The 22,901-nt window shown below is 43.2% G+C and overlaps 1 protein-coding gene across 14 annotated transcripts in view; it reads right to left on the bottom strand.

Annotated features, from left to right (window-relative positions):
* CADPS (calcium dependent secretion activator) overlaps window positions 1–22,901 on the bottom strand; it is a 1,592,252-nt gene that overhangs the window by 684,740 nt on the left and 884,611 nt on the right. For all 14 annotated transcript variants that reach the window (XM_078661538.1, XM_078661533.1, XM_078661537.1 and 11 more), the window contains exon 10: window positions 10,477–10,585. In XM_078661538.1, coding sequence (XP_078517664.1) covers window positions 10,477–10,585 — 109 coding nt within the window. The remainder of the gene's footprint in view (window positions 1–10,476; window positions 10,586–22,901) is intronic.

The following is a 22,901-nucleotide window of genomic DNA, read 5'->3' on the forward strand; positions in this document are numbered from 1 at the left end:
AACTGCATTTTTCAGTACATTTTGTAGTACTACAAAATGTACTGCAAAGTGCAGTTTCAGAATCAGGGCCTATGTCTTCACATAAACACAAATGTGGCTCAAATGTTAGGACAAACACGTGGGAATCATAATAGTTTGCTTGCACTTAGGGATTTATTTAGCTAGTTTCTAGACACCAGCTTGACTACCTCTGCATTCATTAGAATGCAACTCCATAATTGAGCAAATAAAATGTCAATTACATTTTTAAATGGAGTCCATGGTGAGTTGTGTATTTTCGGACTGAATCCCGTAAGAAAAGAAATGCTAAGTTGTGATGGCATAGGAGATCGCCCAGGATGAGTTCCATGTGTTTCAGAGCCTTAGGTCTTATACTCCATGTTGGAAAGTGGATTATTAGTAGGGGCAAATGTATATCTGCTGCTGGCAATAAGGCCACTAACACAGTATAGTGCTAAGAATAGGTCTTAGAAAATGATTAACATGCTCAAACCTTGGTAGCTTGGCTGCTCTTCAAGGACAAGTATGTAAAGCATTTAAAAACAACAATGCAGTAAATAACTTAGACACAATGCACAATAAAAATTCAACACCAATTTCTGAAAATAGGAAATATTTATATCTTGAAAATGACACCAAAACGACAAAAAGCCAATGTAGGGAACGGGAAGTGTGAATTTCTAAAGATTTAGCATTATTTAGCACATAGAAACCTATAGCGTCTTATGGGGACATTTGGTCGTGATAGACCGGGTCAAAGTCAACGTTTCAGGCAGACCTCGATGGAGCCTTGCTTGGCTATCCCTCATAGTAGGTCTCGCTCAAAGTTTTTACCTTCTGACTTAGAAACTTTTCTGGAGCTTTTCTTTCCGGCGTCTCTCGAAGCTCTCATCCAGTCCGGATTCGGTGAGGGTTCGCTGGATTGCCTTGCAATGAGCTTCCGGTCAAACTTATGGGGGCCGGAGCATTCCAGTGGGACAAACCAAGCATCCTGGCGGGCTCGCGGTTGAAGGCGGGTGACTTGGCCCTCATGGTTGCTCCCACTCACCTTTTCTTCGTTCAGACTTAGAAACTTTTAAGGAGCTTTTATCTCATAGTGTCCCTCCATGCTCTTCACCAGGCCGGATTCAGTGAGGGTTCGCTGGCCTGGGATTTCGCCTACTCCTGGACAAACTCTGGAAGTCGGACCTCTGGAGCTTTTCAGCGGTAGGAACCTGGATGGTAAGCCGGCTTGCGGTTGAAGGCAGGTGGCTTGGCTGGCCAGGTTGAGTCAGTCCCCTTATAGAGCTTTTTTCCAAAGTTGCTCCAAAGGTTTCCAAACTTCTGGAACTTCTTCTTGAAGTACTGCAAAATGTCCCAAAGTTTCTCAAATGTACTCCAAGAGTCTGGAAGCTCAGAGATGGTCCTTTAAACTTAAGGACTTCAGTTCCCACAATCCATTTAGACAAACCACTTACAAATCCAATGGTAGTGATCCAGGTTGAGTATTCTTGGTTGTGATGATCCAGGTTAGCTCTGTTAACCTGTAGCTTGCAGGGAGTTCACGGTGTAGTCCTTTTACAGCAAGGTAGTCCACATGCATGTAGTTCCAAATTGTGCAGAAGGTGCAATCTTCAGAGTGCAGGCTAGTGATTGTACATCAAACTTCTCAGCATGGCCCTTCTTGCTTTATTAGGCTTCAAGCAGCAGATCTGAGAGGTCCTGCAAAGTGTGACACTAGTTTGTCCCAGAGAGCACAAATTCATCAGGGCTGATTTTCCAGCATGGAGAGAAGAGCTGGCTAAACACCCCGAGCATGGCTAATCTCCATAGTCTTGCCCCTTTGCATCTGCTCATTCCTTCCTTAAGCCTATCATCTGGCTGGGTGCAAAAGGGTAAAGTTGCAAATGACACTGGTGTCTTCCCCTTCCCTTGAAGTCCATTTTTTACAATTCCTCCCCCTGCTCTGCCATTCCTGTGTAACAGAACACTGCCCTACCAGCAGAGCTGGATAACTGCAGGAGCTCTTTATCGCCTCTTCAAAGGAATCTGGCTAATCCACTTAACTCTGCCCTATCAGGACAGATCACGTGAAGGCTGAATATGGGCTTACAGACAAGAAAGTCTTATGTTTTCCTGTTTGTACATTTTTTAGGAGAAATTCAACTATATCATGTTGCTGGATTTATTAATACCATTCTGGAAAGTATTTGAATGCTATTTTTATCATTCTCCTATCAGGATTTATTAGTTAATAACTTCTTGCCATGTTAACCTATGTGTCAGGGGATTTGCAATTGGAAAAATGACGGGCCATTTTTCCAGAACCAGGGCTTATAAAAACATATTTTATGAGTACTCTGCCTATATCTACACAACTCCTGCCCCAGGAACACCTAGGCGAGACTTTGGGAGTTCTGAACATGTAGAAATATTTCATATCCTCCCTTCACAGTGCTCCTAGCACCAAATTCGAGTTTGTGCAGCACTTTATCACAATGTGGGGAGTAAAATGTGCGATTTCACTTAACCTAGGGCATATAAAACTCAGTCTTCCTTATACATGCCTGACCCCCACCCCCCTTGGACACCTAGGGGAGAACCTGGGGGTACCTAATATGCCCAAACATTGTAGGACATCCATTGTTAAGTGTTCCAAACACCAAAGCCGAGTTCTGGCACAATTTACTTTTTAAAAGGAATCCTGCAACACAGAGTTACTTTTAAACTGACCTCAGGCTTCAGCAGTGCACACATGCAAATGCAGAAAGGGCTGTTGGCCTCTAAACTGCCATGCTCTATTATAAACTAGGGACTAAGGGGTATTTTCAATCCCCCTGCCCTAATATGTACTAGGGCTTTATAGAGTAGGTCATGCCAATCACAGGGGTACCCCAGTGTATATAGGTGTTTTCACTGTATTCTAAGTGTCTCTTTCAGCATAGCACTGGCCCTGGTTAGGTAGAGCCCAGGGTCAGTCAGAGTCAGTTACCCCCAGTACCAGTCAGCAAAATGTTGGGGGGTGCCCAGGGCACAAGATGACTATGCCACACTCCATGGTCCTTAAAACCCAGATCTTTTCCGCTGTATCTCTGCCCGTTGATTTTTTTAACAGGTGAGTACAATATTCTTAAGGGTGCCTAGTGAAGTGCCAGCTTCTACAATAGCCATGGTCTTTTATTGAAGTATGGTTTGTAGCTGCTGTGTTCTGTCCATTATCAGCTCACATGAAACTCTTCCGTGGTGCTCCTCTGAACGGTCCATTGAGTGGAATATGTGGTGTGCACAGTGTAGAAATAATGTAGATGGAAATAATAATGTTTTAATTTTTTTTTCAGATTTTAGGTTCATTTTAACTCACCTATTCCAGACCTCAATCAAAAAGGTGATTTCTGAGATGACGCAGTAGTTGACTTAAGATTTTTTGTCAAGAAACGTATTTTTCAATTGAGGGTTATCTACTGCGTACACAGATTTGTTGAAGATCGTGTGTAAGGCAAGCATCAGTGTATTCATTCAAGTGGATTATGCTGTAGATAGTTTGTCTTATAGATTCAGATTTCACTGCCCCTACCTCTTCTGAAAGTGAATGGATAGATACTTTTGGAATCATGGACCCTAAAATCATTTCTTGTGACTGGTGGGTGATGATGGATACATTTACTAGTCATGCAGAAGATGAGATTATAAGAAGGCCGGTACCACAACAAAGACCTGACAACACTATCCTTAACGCTTGGGGGCTCCCAAGAGTAACCAGCCACTTTCCATGTGGCAACTGCAGTGGTTGTCACCTGACTGAAACAACCAAAGAACTCCATCTGGAACCTGGTAAATTGTGGGAACTATGACAACACACCAACCGCAACACTGTGCATGCCATATACCGTATTGTATGCCAATGTATTCTCACCTATATTGGGATAACCAACCAAAAAGTCAGGACCAGAATCTGTGAGCATCGGAGCACAATAACATGCAAAAAGAATGTGACTAAAATGACCAACCATTTTTTAGAGGCAGGGCATACCACCAATGATATGCATTGGGTCATCATAGAAACCCTTGACCCCAACATGCCCAACATCAAACAGCAGCTATTCCAAAAGGAACAGAGATGGATATATTGCTTATCTAGTCATAAAACGGGATTGAATGACAATATACCTTGGAACAGCCTTAACAGAGCCTAATGCAGAGCTACCTGATCCAGTTCACATTGTGTCTCTCTCTTGATCCATAATGTACCAGCTTACCCCTTGACTGCATGAAATAACTTTGACTTCACCTGTTTTATCACGTCCTCTGCTGTACCATGACAGCCCCGTGCAGACACTATACCTGTTTCCATCCTTCCTTGTTGTACCCGAGGGTGCCCCTCTATCCGGAGTCAGGCACCTTCTGGCGTACTTGTGACAGCCGCTGTCAGACCACATACAGACAGCAACACATTTCCTTTTCCCAGCAAACTACTCCAGCACCGGTAGTCATAGTACCAATGAGCCCCCAAGCCTCATTTGGACGTAGTGGGGCCAGTATCTATTATCTATTATCCCCGCAACAGAACTTTTGTGCCGTAAATCGTTTTCTTTAGGTCCAGCACCCTCTAAATTATATCCCCACAGGAGGCGCATTCAACTAATAACACCTCCCTAAGATAGCCGCCGTTAACACACATTTGTATTCCAGAGCTAGCATCCCCACAAGATATGCGCACTGCGCATGCGTGCGCATGCGCCCACCACCCTATGCCTTGTCATTGCGAAACCCGGACGTGCATTCTCTCATGCACCGGGATCCACACACTAGCGATATAAGCTGCGTCCCCTCAGCATTCCCAACACCAGCTGGGACTGTGAGGAACCGAGTCAGGTTTGCAGCAGAGGAACCATCATAACCAAGTAAGATAATGCGTGCTCCAAAAGGTTTCTCTCCACATAGAGTCCGCAACCAGACTCGGTATTTATAGTTATATCGTTGTATTTTCAGATCGGTTACTTAGATGAGCAACCCTCCCCCCGAGCCCCGATTTTCCCACATTCTGCCCAATACATTGTAACTACTAAAACGTATTACTGTGCATGCTTTTGTGTAAAGCTTTTATCACTGTCTTGACAGCCTTTTAACCACTTATTGTCTAGGAGTATTTTTTCACTGTATGTATTCCTGCCACAAGTGCACACCGCGCCTAGGACCTCAGTACTAGTGACTCGGTCCTTCAATCACCGGGTTGGAATTTACTTATCCCGTTGACTACACAAGGTGCTCTTCACTATTATACATGGCCTCCTTTTTAACAATAGGAGCCACATAGCACCAGCATGTTAGTTTAAGATCAGCACTCTATGTGCGCACACCATGTTCTTGCCCTTGCTGTCCACCATAATCTTCAATGCGGCAAGCATAGTCCCACCTGCATGCAGCCACCTGCATGGGCTACAATCACTGTGGCAGTCATAGAGACACTGGACTACGAACACACTACTTTGCCATTAACATTGCATTTTATTGTTGTGAAATTATATGTTTTGTTGTGTCTCTTTTTTTCCTTACAGGTATTTTCAAGTGTCAGTGAGTACGCAGACACTTTTAAACCACACACCTTAGCGAGTGTGTAGGTATTACTAAAGGTTTCACATGGCACAATTCACCTTTGCCACTCACTTTTCATCCACTTTTTTGATCCTGAAGAAAGCCCTTGCGTCATTTTGTACGGGCTGAAACATGTGGACCGCCACACATAAAGCAACTTAGGGTAGATAATTCTAGATTAGTTGCACAACTTGTATTTTCCTTTCAACCTTATCCGCCACTATTAACGTTTTAGGCAAGGATCCTCAGAGATAATTTTAACTGTAAATACTTCACCTCACATCACATTTATGCACAACACCAGCTCAGCTGTAATCAGGCGTCGTAGCACCACCGGGAGGCATTCGGCCGCACGGTTGGGACCCCAATGATGAAACATGACACCAACCAGGTTGGGGTGTGAGGGGTCTTTTATGAACACCTAGTGGGTCCATGTTCTTACTACTCACAGAGATCTAATTACATACACATAGTGGGTCCGTCCACATTGTTTAAACCTTGAGATTATAAGAAGCACCATTAGTGGAAGACATAACTCCATAGATGTCTTAATCCAGGAGAAAGGAGTAGGGAGGTTTATGTTCTCGACAGTTTTTCACACTAAAACCAATGTGCCTTTTGAAACTTAAAACAGACCCCGTCTAGGCATAATTGCTGTCCTGGAAGAGTCCGGAAAGGGGTGGGATATCCTTACACCTTGCGGTTTTATTATCCCAAAAAAGGGGCCAGAGAAGGGAGTTTCTTTCCTTTTTAAGTTTTCTTTTGCTATTCCGTTAGAGATTCCCTTTCTGTTGTGTGAAACTTGTGAAAAGTCAATCCTAGAAAAAAAACATATGCGTTATGTACTGAGTTCTACTTCTTAGGTACAAGATGAAGTAGTGATTTATATCGTGAATGAAAGTTCAGCATGGTGAAATAAACAAACAGACCAAACAACCTTTATCAATGTGCTATTGTAGTATTACTTCCTATGGGTGAGACAAAGAGACAGTTTAATTGGGATCTCCCTTTAATGAACTGCCAGTGGAAGGGCTTTCACAAAGTTAAGTCATAGCTTTGTGGCTGGTATATAAGTCAGGCAACACCAGGGCTGGCTTTTGCGCTGGTGGAGCCCAGTGCCACAATAATTTTTGGCCCCCACCCCATGTCCGCCTCCTCAGATTCTTTTCTACCACCGGGCAAAAGTGCCCCTTATCTCTCCAATCATAAGTTATTGCTAAACATAGCGCCCCTCCTCAAGTCAGCGCCCCCTCCAGAGGTCAGGGCCCAGTGCGGCCGCACCGGTCGCACTGCCGTAAAACCGGCCCTGGGAAAATCTATTTGGGACCCTCTAGAGGTTCAGAAATGTCTCATTTTGAAGCTCTGCATAGTTGGCAGCACATGCCATTAGCAACATAAGGCTCACAAGAACTAAATCTATCATAGTGGAACTTTATTTTCAAGGGAGGCACTTTGTGGCAGGCAAAGATGAAAGAACGTATTTTTTCGCAGTTTTCGCTTAGAGTGTGAAGGAGACAAAAAGCCTCCAATTTCCTCTCTTCCATATATATTCTTCATCTCACTAGTCTATTAGATATTCAAAAGCCGTCATAAGATACGTCCTTGTGATTACACTTTCTGGAGTGGTTTGAGTATCATAAGGCAATTTCTCAAGCCCAATTTAACGACTTTGCACACCAGCAAGCATAATGTTTTACTGGGCCTTACTAAAACACATATAATAACACTTGGACGTTTTTTTTACTTTTCCACTATAAACTACAGAATGAAACTGATTTCTATAGACTTCGAAGGTAAGAGTAGGCACCTCTGAATTGTAATCAAAATGGTTAAAGCTAGTTTTCCTAAATCGGGATAGTTGGCTAGTAGTTTTCAATTATTAGCTAATTATTAGCTACCTTTAGAGCTTACCTTCCTTTTGTTTCAATTGTATTTCTTTTTCTAAAAAAATCTGAAGCTGATCCCTTACCACTAGTGTGTGATACAGCAAACATTAAATAGATATGCGCCCAAGAAGCATTCATTGAAAAGAGTTTGTTAGAGCTTAGTCACAACATTTATGGACAACGTTGACCACCTTCTTGTCTTTCCATGTCAGGAATTCCTTGAAGCCTTCTGTCAGAATTTGTTACTGAAGGAAAAGAATTCATTCAGATGTGATCACAGGCCTTTTGGCTGTGATCTAATGCTGACTAGTGAGAAGCAAAAGAAAGAGGCATACAAGGCAGGAGGAAGGGCTGAATTGTCTGTGGAAGGGTGCCCTTGGGCCAGACTGCTGATGTTCTACGGAAATGAACATGGAGGAGTTTTTTTGATGCAGTATTATTTAATTAAGAACCAGAACAGTGTCTTTTCAGTCTAAGATGAAGGATTTCCAGAGTGGAGGCATCATATTTCAATGCAGCTTTGAGGAGGCTTTATGAAGGGTGCAAAAATGACCTTATGTTATGTGGTGAGTCTCAACAGAAAAATGTACACTATCAGACGAGTGAGCATGTAAGATAGCTAAAATAGTAGTAATGAGAATTTGAACATCGCTCCCAATAATCTAAGACTTGATCAGGACAATAGAATAGGCATTAGAGTGGAATCAGTGAGGCAGATCATGTTTTGCCAGACAGTTAGAGGATGAAGGAATCTCATGAGCAAAACACTTCTGTGGCACTCATCTGTGGGTGTCTTAATAGTGTGAATGCAATAATGCGGCATATTATGTAGGACAAGAAAATATCTTGAGTGCTCAGTATCACTCCACTACTGCTGCCACTGTGAACAAAGAAGAGGTGATATCCTCACTTACCTCACAAAATGTCTGCCCTTGATTAATATGTGTCAGCAGCTGACGTGGTTGTGGTTCAAAGATGACCACCCTGGGATCAGGTGTGTAACATGCTAAAATGGCGGCCAACTGGCGAGCAGTAGAGTAGACTTGATGGGACTGACCATTGTGCACTGTCTCTAATCAGCCTGTATGTCCCTTTTCCATCTGCAAATGATATGTTGCTGTGTAGTGGTAACCGCAGGAGTATGCTCCATGGTAAGGATAGTAAGTGTATGTGTTCTTTAATGCACCCAAAACTATGATTGATACTTCCTAGACTCTGTTTCTCTACCTGCTCACTCCTAATTATTTACTCGTGCATAATACTGATTATCTAGGTTGCCATTTTCCTAACCCCCTAACCTTTGAAAAACAAACATCTTTTCTGATCGTACAAGCCTATCTCTTCTTAGATTTTTTTTCCAAAGCCCTCCCCTTCACTTAATTCTAAACCAGGCCACTTTACACAATGTTGGATGGACCACCTAATTTATTCTCCACTTTTAATCTATTCTTCACTATTCTTCCCATGCGTTGCAGTGCTTAACATACTCTTTCATGTCTCTTTTTACACCCATACCCCTATGTATGATTTCTATATCAATACCATGAAGTATTCCTTGTCCTTAATCCTTTCACTTTCCAGCACCTGCCTTCCCATGCCTTCAAGCATCCAACACCATATTCTATTTTAAAAGAGTTTAACCATCTGTACATTATCTACGCCCTGATCTTGTAGTTTGGCATGTAAAACCTTTAATAAATTCCACCATGAGTTGCATGTTGTAATATTATTTAAAACGAAAGAAAATGTATTTCCAATTCTTGAAAAATGTATCATTCTCTCCAATCTTTTTTTAATTAAAAAAATGAGTTTAGTTCAAATGTAAAGGTACCAAACTTGTAGCCTCTGAAAAACATTTTGAATGAATCCCTACATGAATAAATAATCCTGCTGCCTGTGGAGTGGAGTTTGCACTGTACCAAAAACAATTTATGTGAATCCATGTCAAATATATTGATGTGCATTGAACATAGTTTACCAATAACACTGATGCCAACTGTGATTTGACAATGTTGGTAAGGATGAAAACAGTGTATTAGCAATCAATTCATTCGTACAATAATATCAATAATTTTATAATACTTTGCCATTATTCAATTATTGAAAAATACTTTCTGGCTAAATGCTCTGATTATCTCCTGGAGACATTTACAGATACATTGGATATAATACACAAACTCGTAACTAAAATGTAAATGAATGAATTCACATGGGCTATTTTATTTCAATTTGGGATATCCCCAGCGGTGCCCGCAGGTACAGAACAGAAACAAGAAATGTATATTTTAAATGCATTATTTATTTACAATGTTCTTCAACGCCAACCAGGCGCCAGGGGTTGTCAAAACACTTTACAAGTGTCAATACGTAGTACAGTTAAATACAAATGAAAACGTGTATAATTGTCAATAATGTTACTTATTTACAGGACGCAGATGGAGCGTGCATATCGAGACAGTGAGAAAACTAGGGTTGTGAGAAGTTTGTATAATTTTCTCTTACGTAATTACATAAAGTGTCAGGAAAATTATACAAAATTGTATAGGAGTCGAGATCCAGCATTTTGCACTATATTTTAACATAAAATGCATTCTTGCGTCCATTTTGGCCGCGAGAATGCATTTAGCACTAAAAATATTGCTAAATTGCACATAACACGAAGAACAACCACTCAAGTTCTATTTGTTTGCTTTGCTCCCGCATTACTATTTTGCCCCAAGCTGTGGCCTTATTACCTGACCTGGTGCAACTGAGTAATTTCGGGCATTTCGCGCAACAAGCATAAGAGAGATTCTGGAAATTACACAAATTCGCCCAGGGCGACAGCAATCTTAGATTGCGACTTGCGAGAATAAAATGGGACATTAAGGAGAACTGACACGGGAGTCTGTCTACCTGTAAAATAACATGCACGCACCACAAGAGGCATGCTGGGTTATGTCTCGAAGATAACAAGTGCTGTCTTGAAGTCATTAATGAAACAATCACATGTGCAAACCCTGGCCTAGCGAGCACTTACCTGGTTGCGGATCAGTGTAGTCTACTGTGTAGCCATCCAGCTGCAGCAATTCCTGAGGCTCTGCTTTCTTTTCCCGGTAACTACACATAGCAAAGGTATATTGGCTGACCTGCGAACATCACAAAAAAACTCCGGTTACCAAAGGCTCACATGCAAATGCAAGGACACTCGTTTGCTTTCCTTTATCGTTAATGCGTACATCATAACAGAATACACCTTGACCAGTAATGCCCTGGTCCTTGGCATATTTAGTGTTCCACAGGTCACGAGTTCGAATCTCCACAGGGCATACACAGTCCACTTCCTTCATAAGTCGGTAAATTAAGCACTTTTAATATTGGGTAGTACTAAACTTCATTTACAGCGCTTCGATCCGAAAGAAGTGTAGCGCCGTATACAAAGCTAATTATTGTTTTTAAGTAAGTTGATATTCTGGGCGATAACTTAAAAAACTGTAGTAAATGACAAAAACACTGTCTCAAGGAAGTCTTTTTTTTTTTTTAATCTCCGAAGAGATGGTCTGTTTTTTTCATGAAGAAACAAGCTACAAGCTTCGAACATTCAATCATTCATCTCAGAAGAGTCTCAGAGTGACACCCTGTCACAAAGAATGTGAGCTAAACTGCCGGGTGCCAGTCATATTAAAGCAATCTTCGAATCCCACTGATCTGCGCAGTTGTTGTCACCGGTGCTGCAAATGGCAGCTCTCACTCCCCGGTGTTGCCATCTGCATGACACGACGCATTCAATGTCAAGGCCTTGATGCCTGCCTGCTCGGCTGCAGGGGCCTGGCCGGGCTCCGAAATCCCCCCTAGGAACCCATCAAGGCTGCGTCAAGACCCTGCTCGCACTTAGCATTTTAAAGTCGAGATCGTCTGGGAGAGGGGCTGTTAGAAAGCAAAGGGTTGTCCCTGCTCAAGGCTAGGAACTCACAGGGAAATTTACTGTCAAATGATTTCAAATGACTTTGCTAAGGTTGTGTCAGATCCTGGATTCTTTGCATACGTTTATTAGTTTGGACGTCTCCTTTAACCCCTGGATGAAACTTTGACTTCTGACGCTCCTTCTCGGGTCTTGAACGAGCGCAGCAAATGAGGTCATGGCCGGTTGCCTTTGCAGGAGAGGTCAGAGCTTAAAATACCGATGGTGTTTAAAATCTTCCGGGCCAAGTAGCAAGAGCTTCGGCGGGGCGCCGCCTGATCATTTTAAAAGGGGAAATTTCGGAGACAATTCATTGTACGGATTCCAATACTTAGCAGCAAGTGCATCTAATGGAATGAACACCAGAGTGAAGTAGTCTAATGCACTGCTGCCCCCTACTGTTACCTGCAAGCTGCAATTGTAAATGAGCATTTTATCTGAGAGGAAGCCTCTTGCGCCACTTTTGCGTCATTTTTAACATGGGAAAAGTGAAGATCGGGTGGCGCAATTGGCTTGTAAATAAGCCCCTAAATACCTTATTAAAGACGTTTTGCAGGAACAATTATGGCGAAGTCACATATGTTAGAAATTATTCGTGTAGCATATGCAAGTTCAACATAGTTAATACTTTTAGAGGCCAAGGGCCATATTATCAAAAACGGCGATAACATTATCACTGATTTAGCGGCAGGAAACTGCAGCTAAAGCAGCGATAATGGGCTTGATAATATGCCCTTGTGAATTCCCATAGCAGCCTAGGTTCTGGTGTGAACATGGGCTTCTATGGGAATTCACAAGGGCATATTATCAAGCCCATAATCGCCGCTTTCTGTCGCTAAAGTGGCGATAATTTTAACGCCGTTCTTGATAATATGCCCCTTAGTGTATCACTTTCTGGCCTCTCTGTTGTTACATTTTCTGGAACATGGCACCACTTTCTACATGATTTTTGAGAACTGGATAGATTCCTGCACAACCCTACACTCCTGTACAACTCACTCTCTCATGAACCCAGTGGGTGTCGATTAAACAGATAAGAGAGTAAAATGCAGGGGAATGCAGTGTTGTTATTCAATTGACGTTCGCTTAGTAAAGTAGATTTGTCTGAACGTTTTGCTGTGATAATGCATTGTAGGTGACTGATGATCTTAAAAACTCTTAGCTGTGCTGCTCCACAAACAGTTAAACACACAGATTCAAGTCTCGGCAGGTCCACTCGGTTTTCCATCCGCTGAGGTTGAGACAATGAAATAACATTGCCTTGGGTAACAATAAACATGCATTATGTGTCAACAGCGCCACACACCTTTCTTGTGGATAAATATGCACTCTACAAATGCCTATGTTACGTTAAATTAGTAGATTTAGTAAGGATATCATGGCCGAGATTCACACAATTCACACAAGTATATGCTTAATGTATAAATAATAGAATTGTTAAACTTTACCCGTTTTCTAGAAATAAACCACCCTATGTGAAGGATGATTACAATTTTCTTAACTTTTTTGACACATGCCTGTCTCACCAATCTTTGCAACTGTTAAGATGCTGCATTTTGGAAAATTTGCATGCGCAGTGTAGGAAAATCCACTGGCTATCTAAGGGCGAGAGGCCACTCTTGGAAACTAAGCTTCCTGGAGTGGATTCCAATCAGAGGTAGCTGGTTTTACTATTAAAAAGCTAGGAGTGCCTGTGGTAGCTAACCCTGAGCAGCATAATCTTCAGTAAAAAAAACCCGGGTCTGTTAGAAATGGGGGGTCACTAGTTGGCAGTGGTATACACACTGTCCAAATAGAGACCCTTCCTTCTAGTTAAGATAAGGGGATTACACACCTACAATAATCCCTGCTCACCCCCTTGGTAGGTTGGCACAGGCAGTCAGGCTTATCTCAGAGGCAATGTGTAAAGTATTTGTAGAAAACACACACAGTAACACAGTGAAAACACTACAAAATGGACACCACACCTGTTTAGAAAAATAGCCAATATTTATCTAAACAAAACAAGACCAAAATGACAAAAGTCAAACATACACAAGCAAAGATATGAATTTTCAAAGAATATCCCAAAAGTACAGTTCTGTGAAGTCGATAGCTCCAACCGGGGCTATCCCAGCATCATGACCAACAACCCCAACATTACAGTCCGACCTCGATGGAGTCAAGAGCCAGCTACGGCATCAGGGAAGACCCGCAAATAGTACTTTGGAAATTGAAGAAGCCTTGAGGACCTTGTGGTGAAGTGCGGAGGTGAGGCATTGCGGCATCGCTGGCATCTTGGGCGTCAGTGTCACAGGCCAGTGCAGAAGTCGGTGAGTCCTCGGAGTCACACACGTAACAAATCGAACTCTGTGAGGTCAAAGTCAAGAGTGTTGACACTGGCAGTGCTAGAGCTGCGGTGTCATCGCAGGCTGTACGTTGTGCACTTCACAAGGCGGTGTCCGTGACTTCGGTGCAGGCAGTGGCATGGAGCCGGTGTGGATCGCTGGTGTCAGAGTCGAGGGCACTGTTGTTGGCAGCCTGAGGCTGCAGTGTCATTGAGGGCGGTGTGGCGAGGTGGTGACCATGGCCACAGTACAGAAAGGGGCATCGGTGAGGGCTCTTAGATGTCGGCATCAGTGAGGCCAACATTGTGGTGCTGTTGACGTCGGTGCAACAAGGGCAGTGCCCACGGCGTTAGTGCAAGTAGTGGCATTGAGTTTAGTGAGATGTGACATTGTTGGTGAGATCAGGACTGCAGTGTCGTAAAAAGACAGGGGAAACCACAGCAATGATGCCGGGTCTAACAGGGAAATTTTGCGTGAAAGAAATCAATTAAGCAGCACCATAGACAAAGAAATTAGGAATCTAATAGGACACACCAATGTTAAGTACAAATGGAAAAAAATAAAAATAAATCAAACATAAGGAAAAAGTATAAAATATTTAGGAAAGGTATGTAGAAAGGAAACATGTCCCAATGAAGATAAATGGAAAAGGCCTTCTTTAGAATGTCAATGGGAAGTGAACAAAAATCTGAGCACAGGACAAAGAGTGTATGCATCCTGCCACCAGACACATTCAGCTAAATACAATGACGCATCTCTTTCCAAATGTGGATGTTTTTTGGAGCTCTGAAAGGTTCACTGGAACAAAGTAAAGGGTTGCATCCGAAGAGGGCACTGTAATATTGTAGGGGCATGCCCAGAGTGAAAGAAGTGCACCAACTAGATAGGGGGAGTTGGGGAATGGCACAAGTGGTTTCGACCTGCCAGTAGCTGGATAAGGGTTGTAGGTGACATGACATCGGCATGTTAATAAACAAGTCACACTGGGCTTCCGGCGGCAGTTACTCAATGATCTCCTTGTGTTGGCGTGATCATTTGCCATAGACCCCTAGCAGTTCATGAGGCCTGAGATTTCTGACCTCACAAGTGCCTATGAGGTTGAGTGCCTGGCCCAGGGTAAGCTGCCTACTTGCAACCATTTTGTGCAGCTGCTGACACTGCAAGCCCCATCTGTCACTGTTTGGGGCTGTGGTCATGCTCACCACGCTGACCAACTCTCTGCGGTGCACTCTCGCTCAGTGTCTGGGGAGACGCCGGGTGTGGTAGTGCACCTGCCACCATCCTGGCCTCTGGCCTATGATTGCGGGTACTGCTTGCTCCGATCTGTTCCCTGGACCTCATGCCACCCTGGAAGCTACTGCTTGTGTGCTCCTCTTTCAGGAGTGCAGGTGCCAGGGCCAGCAGGGTTGGGCCTATGTGAGGAGGGGTGGCAGCCTCCCATCCACAAGGGCATGTTACAAGACATCTTCCCAATACCGTGCTGAACAGTGGCAGTTCACCTGCCCTGCAGACACCCCAGTGCAGCCTTCTGTGGCCCAACACAGTGACTGCAGTATGCCAGTCTCAGGAACATGCTCCAGGATGACCTCTTAAGCCCAAATGACAGCAAGGGGCACCTGCCCAGGAAGTGGCCATTCTATCGCCGCATCTGCCACAAGGGTGCTACACCACAATAAGTTTGGGTAGGCTGGTACCCGATGCAACAAGTGGTGCGCCCTTCCATCTGCCTGCTTACTAGAGCTCCAGCATCACTGAAAAACCAAGAGAGGGAGTCCGAGGACACAGATCGACCCCTTAGCAAGATGGGGTAAGTGCTGAGCCATGGGCTATGGCGCACATCACGGCCATTGAAACTTTTGCTGAGGAGGGTTCACCATCATCCCAGGCCCCCAAATGGAAACTGTGGGTAGAGTGTCTAAACTTATACTTCAATGATATGGGATCCACAACACATGCAAAATAGCCCTCCTGCTCTATCTACAATATGCCTCACACTGTTCCAGAGGCTGGGCTGCCCTATACCCATGACATCATGGTGGCAGCGTTAAACACCCTCTTCGAACCCATGGCCAACATTGACTACAAAAGGTTCATATTCAGGAAGGCCCAACAAAAGCTGGTAGAATCCCTCGACACGTTCCATGCCCATTACAAAACACAATCAGGGAGGTGCTGCTGGGGCTGGGGTGTGTGATTAACTTCAGCTGGAGAGTCGGCTTCCTTCGACACTTGCTGTACCAAGCTGCGTCGGGCAAGTAGGTAGTCGAACTGCCACAAACCACACCGGGCTTTGCTATAGCAAGTGAAGGTATATTTATACCTTGAAGGTGTTTAGGAATGCCAGCTTTGACGTAAAGTCAGGCATATGAATGTCATGGATGAACGCCTAAGGAATAGATGTTCATGCATAATAATGAGTTTCTTTAAGACATAAATATCCAGGCTAGGGGAAGTCCCTTCTGCTTAATAGTCTGGTTTTCCAAGAAATCGTTGTGACGTTTGATGAACGGATGGAAGTAGCCATGCCTGTATTTGGGCAGCATGGGCTATACCTAAATAATGGCTTGATTTCTATGCCTATATAAGGGCAACGCAAAGTGTACCTATATAATGGCATGGATCGGGAAAATTCATTCGGAATCTAAAAAGCCATAAAACAACTGAGGGTGCTGGCACTTCCACATTTATGTCTACGGACACCTCTTCTCCGACTATATGACCACAAGCCATTAGTTTCTTTGTTGCAAGCCACTGGCACACATAAAAAACTGGGTGCTGCAGCTTTAAGTTTACAACTTCCGCCTCGTGTACAGGCCTGGCACATCTATCTTGATGGACCACCTGATGCGACATTCAAGGGCGGCCACACCGTGCGAGGATCAAGAAGCAGAACACACAGAGGAATACGTGTGGTATGTGGTGGAGAGGTCCTGACGGCTACCAATCACGCTGAAAGCCATCAGAGAAATGACCAACCACAATGACTGCGTGCAACTGGCACTTTATGGGGTTTTCATGGGGCGAGATGCAATCATCGAGGAGCAATTGGCAAGATGGACGCTACAGACACAACAGGTTCTGAGGGCTCTATAAAACATAAGGAATGAGCTACCAGAAGGAGCAGATGGGTGTCTCCTAAGAGGAGTACGACTGGTGGTGCCAGACAGCCTCATTCCCCATATGGTGCAACTCCCTCATGTGGGACACCTAAGGTATAAGCAAAACAAGAGCAGGTACTGGAGTAAAGTCTGGTTCCCCGGACAGGATGAGGCAATTGAAGCGGTAGTTCAAGGGTGCATCTTGTGTCAAGTTTCTGGGCGATTGGACCCACCAGCTCCCGTCACAACTGAAGAAGGGCCCCAGCAGCACTGGGTCAGCACCAACATGGCTTTCATAAGCCTTCCGATCGCCACGTGTTAGCAATGATCAATAACGTTACAAAATGCCCGAAGGTAGAAATGATCAACACGTTGACAGCAACAAGATCTTACCTAAAATAGAGAAAATCATGGCCACAAACAGAATCAGTTGCAAACTGCAAACAGACAACAGTATCCAATATCACAGCCAAGAGATGGCAGATTACCTCAAGTCGCAAGGGGGTACATCACATGAAACTGACATCACAGTGGCCCCATGCCAATTGGAAGGAGGAATGCTTTATGTATACATTGAACAAGGTGATTGGAATTGCCCAACAAAGTGGGCAGGGCTTCATTGTAGATGCCCCGCCCACTTTTTACCCCATTTTAGACAGCTAGATGCTGGCTTTTGACTCTGATAGTGCACTGTGTCCTGCAAACTAGGCCAAAGTGTTTGAACTCTTTCCCTTAAAAGTGATGTTAAATTGGTACACCCAATTTGCAAGGTACTTTCCCCCCTTACATGTCCATCATATATGGCACCAGTGGTATCCAGGACAAAGATGGTAAAAGGGTCATCAGGGCTGCAGCACTGATGGTACCTCCCTGTGTGACCCAAGTAAAAGTGTGTCTGTAGGTCTACCATTGCAGCCCTGCCCGAGCAGCCTGTCTGCTCGAGAGTAACTTGGTACACACCATGTGCTACAGAGCCATAGCACTGCCTTAATATAAGTAAGTCACTCTTCAGGTTGCCCTCCTAAGCCCAGGAGGCAGAGTGAATTATATTAATGGTGTGTGTTTTCCCCCTAACACGATTCTTGTGTCTACGGTGAGCTGGCATGCACGTGGGTGCTACCCTGAGTGGGTGCCCACCTGAGATTTAGTGCTCCAGTGCCTTGACAGGCTCCCCAAGCCATTTGCTACCAAGGCAAGAGTATGATCTCATGATGGTCATGCTAGCACATCCACAGGCTGGGAGACAAAGGACCTCGGCAGGAAGGTCACACCTAAAATTTTGGAAGCACATGTGAATTCCACCCTAACACAATTCTTAGAAACCAATAACAATCTTGACATTTAACAGAACGGTTTGCGACCACAGTATAGTACCGAGTCGGCTCTGTTAACGGTGGTAGAGCATCTCAAGTCCGCGCTGGATGCTGGCATCACATCTGCCTTGGTGCTGCTGGATCTAAGCGCGGCATTTGACACAGTCTCACATGAAATCCTGCTTCTCCGGTTGGAGGAGATAGAAATTAGAAATACGGCATTGGCTTGGCTCTCCTCTTTCTTGTCTGTTCGGAATTTTCAAGTGACATCCCCCTCTTTTTCCTCTACTTCCATCCGCGTTGTTGTGGGGTCCCCCAGGGCTCCGCACTGAGCCCTACACTCTTTAACATTTATATGAGCCCCCTGGCCAAGATGGCCAAGGCAAGAGGAATTTTGTTGGTGTCTAACGCCGACAACACCCAGCTGGTGATCGCCTTATCCAAAAATCCCACTCAGGACAAACAAAAATTTAGAGAGGATATCTCTGCCATTGCAGATTGGAGGACAACCAATTGTCTGCAATTGAACTCCACCAAATCTGAAATCCTTCTGGTAGGCAGAGACTCTCAACTATGGGCCAGTGAATGGTGGCCTTCGGCACTGGGTAGCCCCCCTGACCCTAAACCCATGGCAAAAAACTTGGGCGTAATACTGGATAAATATCTTTGAAATCCGTGGCCAGGAAATGCTTTAGGACACTACGTGGCTTGAAACCAATTCTGGGATTTTTCGATGCCCAAACACAACAGTTGATTATCCAAGCTTCTATCCTGGCCTGCCTGGACTACTGCAATGTGCTCTTCCTCGGCTCCAATAAGTCTGTGAATAAGAGATTGCAGCGGGTTCAGAATGCGGCAGCACGTGCCATCTTTGCCCTCCCGAAATTCAGTCATGCCTCTAACCTTCTTCATCAGCTTCACTGGCTGCCTATCGAACAGCGGGTTAGTTTTAAGACGCTCTGTACCATGCACAAGATACTGCCAGGAATAGCCCCAGACATTCTTTGTACACTCCTTCGCGCTGCCTGACTGTGAGGCTCGACTTCGATGCATCAACCCGACTGCGTGAATCAGAACCAATGCTTCGGGCTCTCGACTATGGCGCTTTTCCCCATCCAACGCACTTTCTCAGAGGGAACTGCATTAGTCTCATAACCAGCCTGCCCTCCACCATGGTCAGCCTGAATTTTGGATTTACCCCAGTTCCTTGCGACCCGCACATAACCTTTTAGTGCTATTGACTTCCCAAGCACTGTTTTGCATTTAATCTTTAAAAAATCATATCTCCATTTCTACTGATTGGATTTTTGTTGTTTTGGTCTTACTTTTCTCAGATAAATATTTGCTATCTTTCTAATCTTGTGTTGTGATTTTTTTGTGGTGTATTCATTGTGCTGCACAAATACTTTACACATTGCCTCCTAAGTTAAACCTGCCTGCTCTGTGCCAAGCTACCAGAGGGTGAGTACAGGTTAATTTAAAGTGTGTATCTAGCTTACCCTGACTATGAGTGTGGTCTCTACTTGAACAGGGAGCAAAACACTGCCACCTATAGACTCAATATTTAACAAACATTATTACATAGAGAGGCTTTCAGTCAGCCCTCTTCATCCACTGGTCTGTTATTGTGTCATCAACATTTTGTTTCTGTCCCCTACCACTTACAAAACAGAGCAATGGTTCAGCCCTTTTCATTCATTGGCTAACTTCACTGCAATTGATAGCTTCCTGCCCTTTCACAAGGAACACATCGAAAAACAAAATAGATCTCTACAGTGACAGGGACTACTATGACAAAGTATGATTGCATAGACAAAAAAAATTGCTTTTAGTCTGTGTTTGTTTTTTGTTTTTTTATGATTGACAAGGCACCACCAGCTTTGTCATCCATAATGTTTTGCAAAAACCTTGACAAAACATGGCTTTGCCTATGTTTGTTATTTTTGTTTACTATTCCTAGAGGAAGCACCAGACAGATTGGTGCCCGAGAGGCATCTTGTAAGAAGCCGGAATGAACAATCCTTTAATCTGCAGGAAACTCTGAAGAAGTCAGACTGCATTAATCCTTTCACAGATTTACATATTGCTGAAAAGTATTCCCCATGCCACAGTCTTAACAGTAGAGATGCTGAATTCCATGCACCACGTTGTTACTTGATTTAATGTTGTATCCTCTGTGGCTCTGCTTTTATAATGTGCTGATTTATTAGAAAGTTCACGCAATGGCCATCGTTTCAATGCACTAATGTCTGTTCAATTGTCTTTAAGGAAAAAATGGTAGATTTTAATGGTATATTGCATACTTTTAAATTTGCACGTGTATAAAAGTGTAGTGCAAAAACTTCAAGAGAACACGAGGCAGATTTACCAAATCGTTGTGCTTCTTCAAAGTCATGCAGAATAATACAAAATGGCGCAAAGTCTTGGTAAAGTATTTACATTTCAGCACTAAACTTTTTTGGCGTTAAAAAATTGCCTTTAAATAGCATTTTGCGCTAATTGGTGTGAAGAGGAGGGCGATTCATGGGTGGCACTTAGGCATTCCAATGCTACCACCCATAGATTTAGATTCAAAGCCATATATACTAAGATTATTTGGCCTAGCTTCTAGTAAAAAAAAAGAATGCCTATTTGATACAGGCGTCAAGGAGGAGAAATGTAATAATACATTCCGTGTGCGCTGCACTGTAAAGCACACATTCAATGTGTGAATTGTTTTAAAGTTTGTCTAAGCATAGTATTTTATATTGGAAGGATACTCTTATAGTACAAAAACCTATACTAGACATCATACAGACACACACCTTTGCACTATGTTGCAAAGGTGATTGCGTGGTGCCGGGCAGCCTGTCTGCATTCCAGAGCAGGAGAATAAAGTAGCATTAGGTCATATTTAGTAAATATGGCCCTAAATTCCTCTCACTCTCTACCCCTAGTACAATGCAGCACAGCTACTTTGATTGCAGCACCATGTTTTATTTTTTGAAAATATATCTAACCCTGCATATTAACACACGCCAGTGGTATTCGTGATCACTGCAGCTCAGTACAAGGACTTTGCAGAACATCTTTTTTTAATATGATTCACAAATTCAACTATGACTTGGGTCTGGGTAACTTGGTGCATGTGTAAGTTGATTTGCAGACATATTTGTGGATGTATATCTTTAGGTGTTCACTTGAACATCTGTTGGAAGGTTGGTATGTAAGTGCATTTATGATAACGGATCTGTTACTCAGTTGGTCTTTTTGAATTTCAGAGCATGGCATATTCAAAACGGGAGGCCTGATTCACAAAGGTAAACTGAGACGAATATCTACCTTTAGGACTTTCAGTATTCATAAAGGGCATTTACAAGTGGTAAAAATAGACTTTTTTGTCAGTTCTGGTCTCGGTTAAAGACCAAAACTTAACCGAGACAAAAGTTTAACTTTAATACTTGCAAATGCCCTTTGTGAATACCGCAAGTCATAAAGTTAGATTTTCGTCTCAATCTACCTTTGAGGTCAATGTGGACCCAGGGTCGTCCGTGTAACAGACAGTGCTGCACATTTTCTTACTTTTTACGTTGTTTAAGAACTCTTTTACCTTTTCCATATGGGTCTGTCAAAGCAATGCATGTTGATCAGAGGGTACCTGCTGTCTACATTTGAGCAGAGAGTACCTGCTGTCTGCACATTTATTGCTGGTGGATCACTGACATAATATAGAATGACAAAATATAGACTTACCAAAATATAGTCACCAAAATATAGAATGCCAAAATATCGAATTCCTATCTACAAACAGGTAAGTACAAAAATATTGAATCCAAAATATAGTCTGTAAAAATATAGTTAAGTCAAAATATCGATTTTTTTTAAATGTCTTAAAAGTAATTTAAAATTAATGAAATAATAAATATAATTAACTAAAACATACTTAAAAATACTCAAATAACCTTAAAATTAGGATATAATTAATTTAAGTTATTAATAAAAAAATGTACAATATTTTACTGTTGGATAGCAGGAGGGTAACATTTAATATTACCACTCCAGTGAGTGCAGCAGTAAGGAAATCGTTGGATAGCGTAGGGGTAAAAAATACTATTCCCGCTCCAGTGAGTGCAATAGTAGGGAAAGCGTTGGATAGCGTAGGGGTAAAAAATACTATTCCCACTCCAGAGAGTACAACAGTAGGGAAAGCTTTGGATAGCGTAGGGGTAAAATTTACTATTCCCACTCCAGAGAGTGCAACAGTAGGGAAAGCGTTGGATAGCGTAGGGGTAAAAAATATTATTCCCACTCCAGTGAGTACAACAGTAGGGAAAGCGTTGGATAGCGTAAGGGTAAAAATTACTATTCCCACTCCAGAGAGTGCAACAGTAGGGAAAGCGTTGGATAGCGTAGGGGTAAAAAATATTATTCCCACTCCAGTGAGTACAACAGTAGGGAAAGCGTTGGATAGCGTAAGGGTAAAAATTACTATTCCCACTCCAGAGAGTGCAACAGTAGGGAAAGCGTTGGATATTGGAAGGGTAAAAATTACTATTTCCACTCCAGAGAGTACAACAGTAGGGAAAGCATTGGATAGCGTAGGGGTAAAAATTACTATTCCCACTCCAGAGAGTGCAACAGTAGGGAAAGCGTTGGATAGCGGGAGTGTGAAAATTACTATTCCCACTCCAGATAGTGCAACAGTAGGGAAAGCTTTGGATAGCGTAGGGGTAAAAATTACTATTCCCACTCCAGAGAGTGCAACAGTAGGGAAAGCGTTGGATAGC

Source organism: Lissotriton helveticus, chromosome 9 (genome assembly GCF_964261635.1).
Source record: "Lissotriton helveticus chromosome 9, aLisHel1.1, whole genome shotgun sequence".
Taxonomy (NCBI): domain Eukaryota; kingdom Metazoa; phylum Chordata; class Amphibia; order Caudata; family Salamandridae; genus Lissotriton; species Lissotriton helveticus.